Here is a 12,666-nt window from a genome sequence, read left to right as displayed (position 1 = left end):
ATGCTCAAGAATAAACATATCATGTTGTGCTTCCAATACATGTCAAACTGGCTGGTCTAATACGCGGTTACGAATGGGTTGGCTTTATACAATTTTTTTTTTTTTTTTTTTTTATCACACCGGCCGATTCCCACCAAGGCAGGGTGGCCCGAAAAAGAAAAACTTTCACCATCATTCACTCCATCACTGTCTTGCCAGAAGGGTGCTTTACACTACAGTTTTAAACTGCAACATTAACACCCCTCCTTCAGAGTGCAGGCACTGTACTTCCCATCTCCAGGACTCAAGTCCGGCCTGCCGGTTTCCCTGAATCCCTTCATAAATGTTACTTTGCTCACACTCCAACAGCACGTCAAGTATTAAAAACCATTTGTCTCCATTCACTCCTATCAAACACGCTCACGCATGCCTGCTGGAAGTCCAAGCCCCTCGCACACAAAACCTCCTTTACCCCCTCCCTCCAACCCTTCCTAGGCCGACCCCTACCCCGCCTTCCTTCCACTACAGACTGATACACTCTTGAAGTCATTCTGTTTCGCTCCATTCTCTCTACATGTCCGAACCACCTCAACAACCCTTCCTCAGCCCTCTGGACAACAGTTTTGGTAATCCCGCACCTCCTCCTAACTTCCAAACTACGAATTCTCTGCATTATATTCACACCACACATTGCCCTCAGACATGACATCTCCACTGCCTCCAGTATGCAGTAATCTGCATAACAGTAAATCTTCTATTTTTTTTTGTGTGTGTGTATAAACACTTAAAATGGAAAGGAAGTGTAATATAAGAGGGTCTGGAGATGTGACAAATGAACAGATAAAATGTTATTTTAGTGCCAGGAATGTCCGCATTGTTTATTCTAGACCTTATTTTGAAGTTGGCATCTCTTAAAATTTGTGTGAAACTTGCCAAATTACCAATTTCTGATCACTTTATTGGGTAGTTGAAATAGGTAAATGGGCTGCTTCTTGTACTCAATTGACAGAATAGAAGGAATACTAGCGAAATAGCTATGAGTTTGGTTGACTGGAACAATGAAATGGGCCAAAAATAGAGTGTAAAATGGAAGAAATCGCCAATGTGTAAATATCGCTGTTAGGTTAAGTGTATTCTAACTTAACCACTCTGTAATCTGACAAAATCACTAATCTAGCACCTTACAGGTCCCGATGATGCCAGATTAGTGATTGTCAATCTGTACAACAGAGATGGCCAAGAACACACTTCCTAAACAAATGTTCAAAACCAAATTATTGCAAGCTTTACACAAAACCATCTTGAATGAAATGGTCGAAATGCAGATTGAACACACAGTAAAACATGACTAAACTGCAGTAAAGGGAATAATCAGTTTAGAAGAGCATTTTGAATCAATTTAGAAAGAAATGTAAAATTTGAGAAAGGATGATGGTTAGATATGCTTTCCAAGTCAAGAGAAGACTTCTTAGGAAGTGAACAAACCAAAGCTCTTTTCACTGACTGAAAAGTATCCACATTTAAAACCATGGATCAACACTTATAAAAGGAACATGGCTTTCATATGTTTGCAAGATCTTTGAAACATTTAGAGGTTTCAGTGCAGGAAATACCTTACTAGAACCTCTAATATACACCAGAACTCCCACCTCATTTTGTCTGTGCTGAATGAGTGTATTAAGAATATAACCTCAAACTGGGTGATGTTTGAACACAGTATACTGATTAGTCTTTCCACTGAGAACTGTGTGAACACCCTCTATGCCGGCTCATACTGTCATGTGGTAAATACAAGATTATGGCAAGCTATAGTAATACTTCCTCTATGGAAAGGCTTGAACTTTCTGAATAGCTCCTTAAAAGAAACATGTGTGAAGAATAGCTGTTAATGATGGAGGAATGTGAGGCATTCAAGGTTGGAAATGCCTGCAATGTACTCTTGAGAGTTCAAGGCTACAGTAAATGATGAGAAGACAGAAGCAATGTGGATAACAACAAGAACAAAGAAAAGAAGGTACAATACCATGGCATCCAAGCAAAGAGAGTCAGAAATTGGATTCGTTTAGGCACTGGAATTAGCCTAAGATAGGCCTCAAAATGGGCAAAAATCACTTGATGCATAAAGTGCTCTTTACCTCCAATTCTGTGCATGGACAATTCTGTAAGTATTATATCAAATTTTGCCTTTATAGTGTCCTTACCTTTACAAAATTTCTCTATTTTTAGATTAAAAAACAAACAAACAAAACAGAAAGGGTTCTCAGTTTGGGGGGGAACTAACAGTGAAGGGGTTAAAAGGTATAACAAGTTTACCAAAATCACAATATAATACACCTGGAGCATGAAGGAGTGCAGTATTTTTTCTTCCCTGGATATTATTAGCCATGTGATGGCTACCATAAAAAACACAACAGTAAAAAATAAACACTTCAAATTTAGCTCTAACTGAAATGACAACTTATATTAAGTTACCATACAATGACAGCCCTGACAATCTGTTGGAGTGTGAGCAGGGTAATATTTAGTGAAGGGATTCAGGGAAACCGGTTATTTTATATAACCGGACTTGAGTCCTGGAAATGGGAAGTACAATGCCTGCACTCTAAAGGAGGGGTTTGGGATATTGGCAGTTTGGAGAGATATACTGTGTATTTTTTTATGTATATACTTCTAAACTGTTGTATTCTGGGCACCTCTGCAAAAACAGTGATTATGTGTGAGGTGAAAGTGTTGAATGATGATGAAAGTATTTTCTTTTTGGGGGTTTTCTTTCTCTTTGGATCACCCTGCCTCGGTGGGAGACGGCCGACTTGTTGAGAACAAAAAAAAAAAAAAAAAAAAAAAAAAAAAAAAAAAAAAAAAAAAAAAAAAAAAAAAAAAAAAAAAGACAGTGAGCAGCTCAGTGAAAGTGAAAAGCAACTTTTATTCTTAATAAAGTTACCTCTTTCAGGACTTCCTCTGTAGTAGCAAAGTTGAGGTTCTTTACATAAATTGTTGTGTCTGGTTCAGGGTTGGGCAGTGTGTCCAGATTTTCTTCCTCTTTTTCTCCTTCCTCCTCTATAAATACACAAGTAAATGTTTAGGCATTAAAAATCATGTGAATAAAAATCTCAACAACAATTGGTAAGCTACCTAGAAAGAAAATCTTTAATACATCATAAATAAAACTAAAAAACTAAGAGATTTGTCTTAACTTGTTCATAAGACTTCTCACAATATATTAAAGGCAAAACACTTTGATACAAAGTGACACAAAACTCAAGTTCCATAAGTACTGTAATATACAGTTAATATTTATTTATTTTACTAATGTTTAAGTGGATACCATTATCCTTAAGGTCCAGTGGAATGGCCAGCCACCTCAACCACTAAACCTGAGGTCACATTCAGCCTGTTTGTGAAAGTTGTCCACAGAGCTCTGAAGTGTTGAAGCATGAAATCACAGCTAAATTTAAGGAGGGTGGTAGTGTTGGAATATTACTGTTGTATAGTCACAAAATAGCACCACCCCATTAATTTTCTGCCCTTTTGCAGGATCAGCTCTAATGTATTCTCTAAATGATATGGACATAAGAGCATCCTCCCATCCTTTTGATCTAGGGCTCCTTTTAGATTCATCATTTTTTCAATATGAGTATTATTACATTATTTTCCATTACACATTCTTACACTCCTGATATTTACTGTCAGTTTTTCCATATCTTATATTATTGCAACTTATTATTTTTTTTATTATCGCACTGGCCGATTCCTACCAAGGCAGGGTGGCCCCAAAAAGAAAAGCTTTCACCATCATTCACTCCATCACTGTCTTGCCAGAAGGGTGCTTTACACTACAGTTTTTAAACTGCAACATTAACACCCCTCCTTCAGAGTGCAGGCACTGTACTTCCCATCTCCAGGACTCAAGTCCGGCCTGCCAGTTTCCCTGAACCCCTTCATAAATGTTACTTTGCTCACACTCCAACAGCACAAGTATTAAAAACCATTTGTCTCCATTCACTCCTATCAAACACGCTCACGCATGCCTGCTGGAAGTCCAAGCCCCTCGCACACAAAACCTCCTTTACCCCCTCCCTCCAACCTTTCCTAGGCCGACCCCTACCCAGCCTTTCTTCCACTACAGACTGATACACTCTTGAAGTCACTGTAGACAGCCTGTACTGTCAGAACACACAGCCTAGCCGTCTGCTCTGACTAGTTCATATTTCGCGGCATTTAGGTGCTGCCCTCTGTAGGCTCACTCAGGTCAGTGGGAGGCTGAGCCCATCCGCTCTCACTCCTAGGCCGACCGACTTGATAGACACAAGTGCTCCCCCTCCACGGACTGGCTTGCGGTCACTCCCTCACACTGCCCGTTGTGTACTCACTCTTTTTTTTTTTTTTCAACAAGTCGGTCGTCTCCCACTGAGGCAGGGTGACCCAAAAAAAAAAAAGAAAGAAAATCCCCAAAAAGAAAATACTTTCATCATCATTCAACATTTTCACCACACTCACACATTATCACTGCTTTTGCAGAGGTGCTCAGAATACAACAGTTTAGAAGCATATACATATAAAGATACACAACATATCCCTCCAAACTGCCAATATCCCAAACCCCTCCTTTAAAGTGCAGGCATTGTACTTCCCATTTCCAGGACTCAAGTCCGACTATATGAAAATAACCGGTTTCCCTGAATCCCTTCACTAAATATTACCCTGCTCACACTCCAACAGATCGTCAGGTCCCAAGTATCATTCGTCTCCATTCACTCCTATCTAACACGCTCATGCACGCTTGCTGGAAGTCCAAGCCCCTCGCCCACAAAACCTCCTTTACCCCGTCTTTCCAACCCTTTCGAGGACGACCCCTACCCCTCTTTCCTTCCCCTATAGATTTGTATGCTTTCCATGTCATTCTACTTTGATCCATTCTCTCTAAATGACCAAACCACCTCAACAACCCCTCTTCTGCCCTCTGACTAATGCTTTTATTAACTCCACACCTTCTCCTAATTTCCACACTCCGAATTTTCTGCATAATATTTACACCACACATTGCCCTGAGACAGGACATCTCCACTGCCTCCAACCGTCTCCTCGCTGCTGCATTTACCACCCAAGCTTCACATCCATATAAGAGTGTTGGTACTACTATACTTTTATACATTCCCTTCTTTGCCTCCATAGACAACGTTTTTTGACTCCACATATACCTCAACGCACCACTCCCCTTTTTTCCCTCATCAATTCTATGATTAACCTCATCCTTCATAAATCCATCCGCTGACACGTCAACTCCCAAGTATCTGAAAACATTCACTTCTTCCATACTCCTCCCCAATTTGATATCCAATTTTTCTTTATCTAAATCATTTGATACCCTCATCACCTTACTCTTTTCTATGTTCACTTTCAACTTTCTACCTTTACACACATTCTCAAACTCATCCACTAACCTTTGCAATTTTTCTTTAGAATCTCCCATAAGCACAGTATCATCAGTAAAAAGTAACTGTGTCAATTCCCATTTTGAATTTGATTCCCCATAATTTAATCCCACCCCTCTCCCGAACACCCTAGCATTTACTTCTTTTACAACCCCATCTATAAATATATTAAACAACCATGGTGACAATACACATCCCTGTCTAAGACCTACTTTTACCGGGAAGTATTCTCCCTCTCTTCAACACACCCTAACCTGAGCCTCACTATCCTCATAAAAGCTCTTTACAGCATTTAGTAACTTACCACCTATTCCATAAACTTGCAACATCTGCCACATTGCTCCTCTATCCACTCTATCTTATGCCTTTTCTAAATCCATAAATGCAATAAAAACTTCCCTACCTTTATCTAAATACTGTTCACATATATGCTTCAATGTAAACACTTGATCTACACATCCCCTACCCACTCTGAAGCCTCCTTGCTCATCCGCAATTCTACATTCTGTCTTACCTCTAATTCTTTCAATTATAACTCTACCGTATACTTTTCCTGGTATACTCAGTAAACTTATTCCTCTATAATTTTTACAATCTTTTGTCCCCTTTCCCTTTATATAAAGGGACTATACATGCTCTCTGCCAATCCCTAGGTACCTTCCCCTCTTTCATACATTTATTAAACAAAAGTACCAACCACTCCAACACTATATCCCCCCCTGCTTTTAACATTTCTGTCATGATCCCATCAGTTCCAGCTGCTTTACCCCCTTTCATTGTACGTAATGCCTCACGTACCTCCACCACACTTACATTCTGCTCTTCTTCACTCCTAAAAGATGGTATACCTTCCTGGCCAGTGCATGAAATTACCGCCTCCCTTTCTTCCTCAACATTTAAAAGTTCCTCAAAATATTCTCGCCATCTACCTAATACCTCCCTCTCCCCATCTACTAACTCCCCTACTCTGTTTTTAATGGACAAATCCATACTTTCCCTAGGCTTTCTTAACTTGTTTAACTCACTCCAAATTTTTTTCTTATTTTCATTAAAATTTCTTGACAGTGCCTCTCCCACTCTTTCATCTGCTCTCCTTTTGCATTCTCTCACCACTCACTTCACCTTTCTTTTACTCTCCATATACTCTGCTCTTCTTATAACACTTCTGCTTTGTAAAAAACTCTCGTAAGCTACTTTTTTCTCTTTTATCACACCCTTTACTTCATCATTCCACCAATCACTCCTCTTTCCTCCTGCCCCCACCCTCCTATAACCACAAACTTCTGCCCCACATTCTAATACTGCATTTTTAAAACTATTCCAACCCTCTTCAACCCCCCCACTACTCATCTTTGCACTAGCCCACCTTTCTGCCAATAGTCGCTTATATCTCGCCCGAACTTCCTCCTCCCTTAGTTTATACACTTTCACCTCCCTCTTACTTGTTGTTGCCACCTTCCTCTTTTCCCATCTACCTCTTACTCTAACTGTAGCTACAACTAAATAATTATCTGATATATCAGTTGCCCCTCTATAAACATGTACATCCTGGAGCCTACCCATCAACCTTTTATCCACCAATACATAATCTAACAAACTACTTCCATTACATGCTACATCATACCTTGTATATTTATTTATCCTCTTTTTCATAAAATATGTATTACTTATTACCAAATTTCTTTCTACACATAGCTCAATTAAAGGCTCCCCATTTACATTTACCCCTGGCACCCCAAATTTACCTACTACTCCCTCCATAACATTTTTACCCACTTTAGCATTGAAATCCCCAACCACCATTACTCTCACACTTGATTCAAAACTCCCCACGCATTCACTCAACATTTCCCGGAATCTCTCTCTCTCCTCTACACTTCTCTCTTCTCCAGGTGCATACACGCTCACTATAACCCACTTTTCACATCCAATCTTTATTTTACTCCACATAATCCTTGAATTTATGCATTTGTAGTCCCTCTTTTCCTGCCATAGCTTATCCTTCAACATTATTGCTACTCCTTCTTTAGCTCTAACTCTATTTGAAACCCCTGACCTAATCCCATTTATTCCTCTCCATTGAAACTCTCCCACCCCCTTCAGCTTTGTTTCACTTAAAGCCAGGACATCCAGTTTCTTCTCATTCATAACATCCACAATCATCTCTTTCTTATCATTTGCACAACATCCACGCACATTCAGACTTCCCACTTTGACAATTTTCTTCTTCTTATTCTTTTTAGTAATCTTTACAGGAAAAGGGGTTACTAGCCCATTGTTCTCGGCATTTTAGTTGACTTTTACAACACGCATGGCTTACGGAGGAAAGATTCTTATTCCACTTCCCCATGGATATAAAAGGAAAAGTAATAAGACCAAGAACTATTAAGATAAAATCAAAGAAAACTCAGATGAGTGTACTCACTCCTATCCAATTAAAGCCAAACTAGTCCACGGCCGTATCATTGCCACCTACGCTACCTTCATCGGCATTAAACCGCTGTTCAGCAGTAAGAACAGCAATAACAGTGGTGACAGCGGAGTCAACGGCATTGTGAGCCTCTTCAGGGTGGAGGGGTCAACACCATCGGTCGACGCCAGTCAACATCATCCGTCGTCATCCAACGCACCTGCTGGCCTAGAGTTATCTGTTACTCCCAGCGTCTTGATGGGGCCTGAGATAGATCTTCGTCCTAGATTTTTCCCACAAAATCTGGATATAGGCGTCACGGCGTCATCTCCAGCCTTAGCAGTCACGTGTTCACCTCATCACCCTCTCTACAGCCCTTCAACACTCTCCAGCACCATTCTCCTGCCTCCTACAGCGTCCCTACGCCCTTCTCAGCTACAAGAAGTAGAGGTGAGGTCGTTTAGTGTGTTGGCTTCGTGTGGCTCCACGCGTGACCACGAGGCAGCTCTGGGGTTGGTTGATACCCTAGGCAGCATGTAAACGCACCAGCCTCCTCTACAGCCTTTTCTGCTACGCAACGACGTCCATCTCGCCGTCCATGTGTGTTGTGTCCTTCCCAGTTTCCTCCAAGAAGTTCTACCTGGCTTAACCACGTGGGAACCCAGTTGGCTTAGCCCCTAAGCCAGCTCAGTTCAGCCCCCACACCGTCTACAGCAGCTCGTGACTCATCATTGTGTCTACAACTACTCAGTGTCTACGTATCTCCAGCCAGTGCAGTTTTTTTTTGTGTTGCCCAGTTAAAATTTTTTTTTTTCTTTCCCTTGCTGTTACATTCCCAGTTCATCACCAGTTTTGTTTTCCCCAGTGATTTGTTACAGTAAAACTTACTCGTCCCAGTTCATAGTTTCTCTTAAGCTTGTTTTTAGCACGTTCGAGTAGTGTAGTAAATGTTTTGTTCTCCGTGTGCTGAAGCCGCAGTCAGTCAGCGCGCCCAGACACGCTTACCAGTGTAAACAAACCACGCACAGCTGTGGCTCACGCTGAGTTAGCCACGTTTCTCTCATATCTTATACCTCCACAGAGTAACCCCGGTCTTTCCTGTTCTTCCCAAGTCCATTCTGATAATTTTTCCTACGACATTGAAGCCCCATAGCAGTATACAAATGCTACGAGGCATGTAGTGTTACTAGAGCATCACTGAAAGTTTCAGGACCTGCAGCACCCGTACCTTCGTCCATCTCCTGCACTCAAAGTTAAGTAAACAGTGACTTACCTAGCATTTCCTAATATTTTGTGACATTATTTAACTGTCCTGCACCAATACAGTTACAGTTACTGAAGCCATGCTTCAGTAAATTGTTGTTTGTCATCAGTGCACATTTTGCCACTTACCTACAGCTTCTTAAATTTTGTACATTTATTTTTGCACTCCTACATTTTAAATTTCAGTATTTTTTTTCTGCATCTTGCACCTCAGTTCTTGATTTAAATTGTTCAGTGTTAACCATTTATACAATTTACCTCTCACACACAGTTTGCAAGTAATTCCTGTGTGCTGTTAATTTTGTTAGTTGCACCTGCAAGTTAGCCACAGATTGATGACAACCCTGCACTGTTTTGTTTGTTAGTGTTTTTTTTTTCTTTAATAAGTGTAATCTTCAAGTACTTAAGTATTAGTTTATTCTACCTGCAGTGATACAATCTGTGCCTAGCCCATTACACTTTTCTCCTGTTTCCCCATTTATCTGCTTTACATATATTCTATGTTTTATCTGTGAGTATTCACCAATGTGCATTACTTTTTGCTATTTTGTATACCCAAGTCATTGAGTGCATGTTTGGGAACCTGCTTATTTACCATTAATTACCAAAATTACTTGTGAAGTTCATTAATTTTGACCTAGAGATTGTGAAATTTTTGTTTTTGCCAGTGTACACCCTGCTAACACCAGTTAACCTTTGCCCTATTCTTGAATTTAATAATTTGCATTTTTATTAATTTTATCTTGTGTGCAATATAGCATTTCTTGATACAGTGTATTTTTTTTTCTGTGATTTTTGGCACTATCCCATTCTCTGATATCTTTGCTGTGCCAACTTCCCTTTGTGCAAGTGAATTACTTTTTTTTTGCATTCCAAGTTGCAACTGCTAGCACCTGCAATATTTTTAAACTGTGCTTGCAGCACAGTTTAGTGTTGTGTAGTACCTGATTTCTTTTAAATTTTGTGCAATTTTTGCTACCAGTGTTTACAGTTCAACTCCTTTTCATAAATTTTGTTGCCAGTCTCCTGGTGAAATTATTGACCACCCTTAGCTTCATTTTGTGCACTTCCCTGTAGTTCATTCACTTGCATACATCTCTTATTTTGTGTTTCAGAGTGTACCACTTTTTTTTTGTTTTGCTCAAATTATTTCCATCACTAAGCAGTTTACCTAGTACCGTGGTGCTGTGTTCTCTCTGACTCTGTGTTGAATTGTAGCCAGTGCATACCATTTCTTGCTCTGACCTGTTTACCCTCTTCGTGACCTACTTGCGTTTGAACAATTGACGTCATGACTAAGACACGCAGTGGCCGTACCATTAGTCCAGATTCTGCTGATGCTAGCAGTGGTGCCTCAGCCAGCGTGAACACGCGGCAGGGCATCGAAGCCCCCGTGACATTTGGTCAACTTGTGGCTCAAGTCTCGACCACCAGTGGGCCGGCTACTCGTCCATACCCGACCCTTCTTTTTGACGGTCGTTCAAATAGGTTAGAGCCATGGCTGCAGTCAGTCAAGACGACTGTTAAGGCCGTATTTGATAGTCCCACGGATGCACAGTACATTCGTGCTGCTGTTGCAGCAGTGGATCTCACCCGGGATGATATAGGTGCCTTTGTGCAGCTCAATCGCGTTTGTAAGATTCAGTCTTGGGACGAGCTTAAGGAGGAATTTAGGCGTTATTTTCAGCGTAGTCGCCAACGCCATTACATTGACATCGTTACCAGCGTCTTGGCCGAATGTCAATACCGGCACGAAAGCCCCCTGGCTTGCATTTGCCGGTTTGAGCAAGCTGCCAAAGACTTGACTGATGCCATCAGCTCCACTAAGTGGGTGAATGGTGACAACTGTATTAAAGCTGAAGACATCATCCCCATGCTGGCTGTAGGCATCATGCGGAGGGATGCCCCCCCTAACCTCCGAGGTGCCATTGATGCGCTAGGACTCGGCCCTCAGCACGACGTCCTGGGTGCATATGATGCCATTGACGCGATCAAGCCGCCTGCCGAGCAAGGCAAGGTTTGTCGCTTTGCGGATGATCCTATACCCATCCTTCCGGCGCCGTCCACAGTGACCCCGCGGTCGCAGCTGGAAGTCACTTTTGCTGCTGCTGTCAGAGGAAATGTAGACAGCCTGTACTGTCAGAACACACAGCCTAGCCGTCTGCTCTGACTAGTTCATATTTCGCGGCATTTAGGTGCTGCCCTCTGTAGGCTCACTCAGGTCAATGGGAGGCTGAGCCCATCCGCTCTCACTCCTAGGCCGACCGACTTGATAGACACAAGTGCTCCCCCTCCACGGACTGGCTTGCGGTCACTCCCTCACACTGCCCATTGTGTACTCACTCCTATCCAATTAAAGCCAAACTAGTCCACGGCCGTATCATTGCCACCTACGCTACCTTCATCGGCACTAAACCGCTGTTCAGCAGTAAGAACAGCAATAACATCACTGTTTCGCTCCATTCTCTCTACATGTCCAAACCACCTCAACAACCCTTCCTCAGCCCTCTGGACAACAGTTTTGGTAATCCCGCACCTCCTCCTAACTTCCAAACTACGAATTCTCTGCATTATATTCACACCACACATTGCCCTCAGACATGACATCTCCACTGCCTCCAGCCTTCTCCTCGCTGCAACAATCATCACCCATGCTTCACACCCATATAAGAGCGTTGGTAAAACTATACTCTCATACATTCCCCTCTTTGCTTCCAAGGATAAAGTTCTTTGTCTCCACAGACTCCTAAGTGCACCACTCACCCTTTTCCCCTCATCAATTCTATGAGTCACCTCATCTTTCATAGACCCATCCGCTGACACGTCCACTCCCAAATATCTGAATACATTCATTTTGGTGTTAGGTGTTTTGTCTGTCTGTTAGGAAGAAACAGTAAAGTTGGACAAACTACAACAATGCAACAACTCAAAGGTTACACAAAATAAATAAAATTCCATTACAGTCTCAACTATTTTTTTTTTTTATTATCACACTGGCCGATTCCCACCAAGGCAGGGTGGCCCGAAAAAGAAAAACTTTCACCATCATTCACTCCATCACTGTCTTGCCAGAAGGGTGCTTTACACTACAGTTTTTAAACTGCAACATTAACACCCCTCCTTCAGAGTGCAGGCACTGTACTTCCCATCTCCAGGACTCAAGTCCGGCCTGCCGGTTTCCCTGAATCCCTTCATAAATGTTACTTTGCTCACACTCCAACAGCACGTCAAGTATTAAAAACCATTTGTCTCCATTCACTCCTATCAAACACGCTCACGCATGCCTGCTGGAAGTCCAAGCCCCTCGCACACAAAACCTCCTTTACCCCCTCCCTCCAACCCTTCCTAGGCCGACCCCTACCCCGCCTTCCTTCCACTACAGACTGATACACTCTTGAAGTCATTCTGTTTCGCTCCATTCTCTCTACATGTCCGAACCACCTCAACAACCCTTCCTCAGCCCTCTGGACAACAGTTTTGGTAATCCCGCACCTCCTCCTAACTTCCAAACTACGAATTCTCTGCATTATATTCACACCACACATTGCCCTCAGACATGACATCTCCACTGCCTCCAGCCTT

General features: G+C 41.9%; 1 protein-coding gene across 2 annotated transcripts in view; it reads right to left on the bottom strand.

Annotated features, from left to right (window-relative positions):
* LOC128692336 (probable RNA-binding protein 19) overlaps positions 1–12,666 on the bottom strand; it is an 81,452-nt gene that overhangs the window by 21,691 nt on the left and 47,095 nt on the right. For both annotated transcript variants that reach the window (XM_053781447.2, XM_053781446.2), the window contains exon 12: positions 2,921–3,036. In XM_053781447.2, coding sequence (XP_053637422.1) covers positions 2,921–3,036 — 116 coding nt within the window. The remainder of the gene's footprint in view (positions 1–2,920; positions 3,037–12,666) is intronic.

This window comes from Cherax quadricarinatus, chromosome 53 (assembly GCF_038502225.1).
Source record: "Cherax quadricarinatus isolate ZL_2023a chromosome 53, ASM3850222v1, whole genome shotgun sequence".
Lineage (NCBI taxonomy): Eukaryota > Metazoa > Arthropoda > Malacostraca > Decapoda > Parastacidae > Cherax > Cherax quadricarinatus.
Note: the sequence above shows the minus strand (reverse complement) of the source record. Positions and strands in the feature narration are given on the sequence as shown.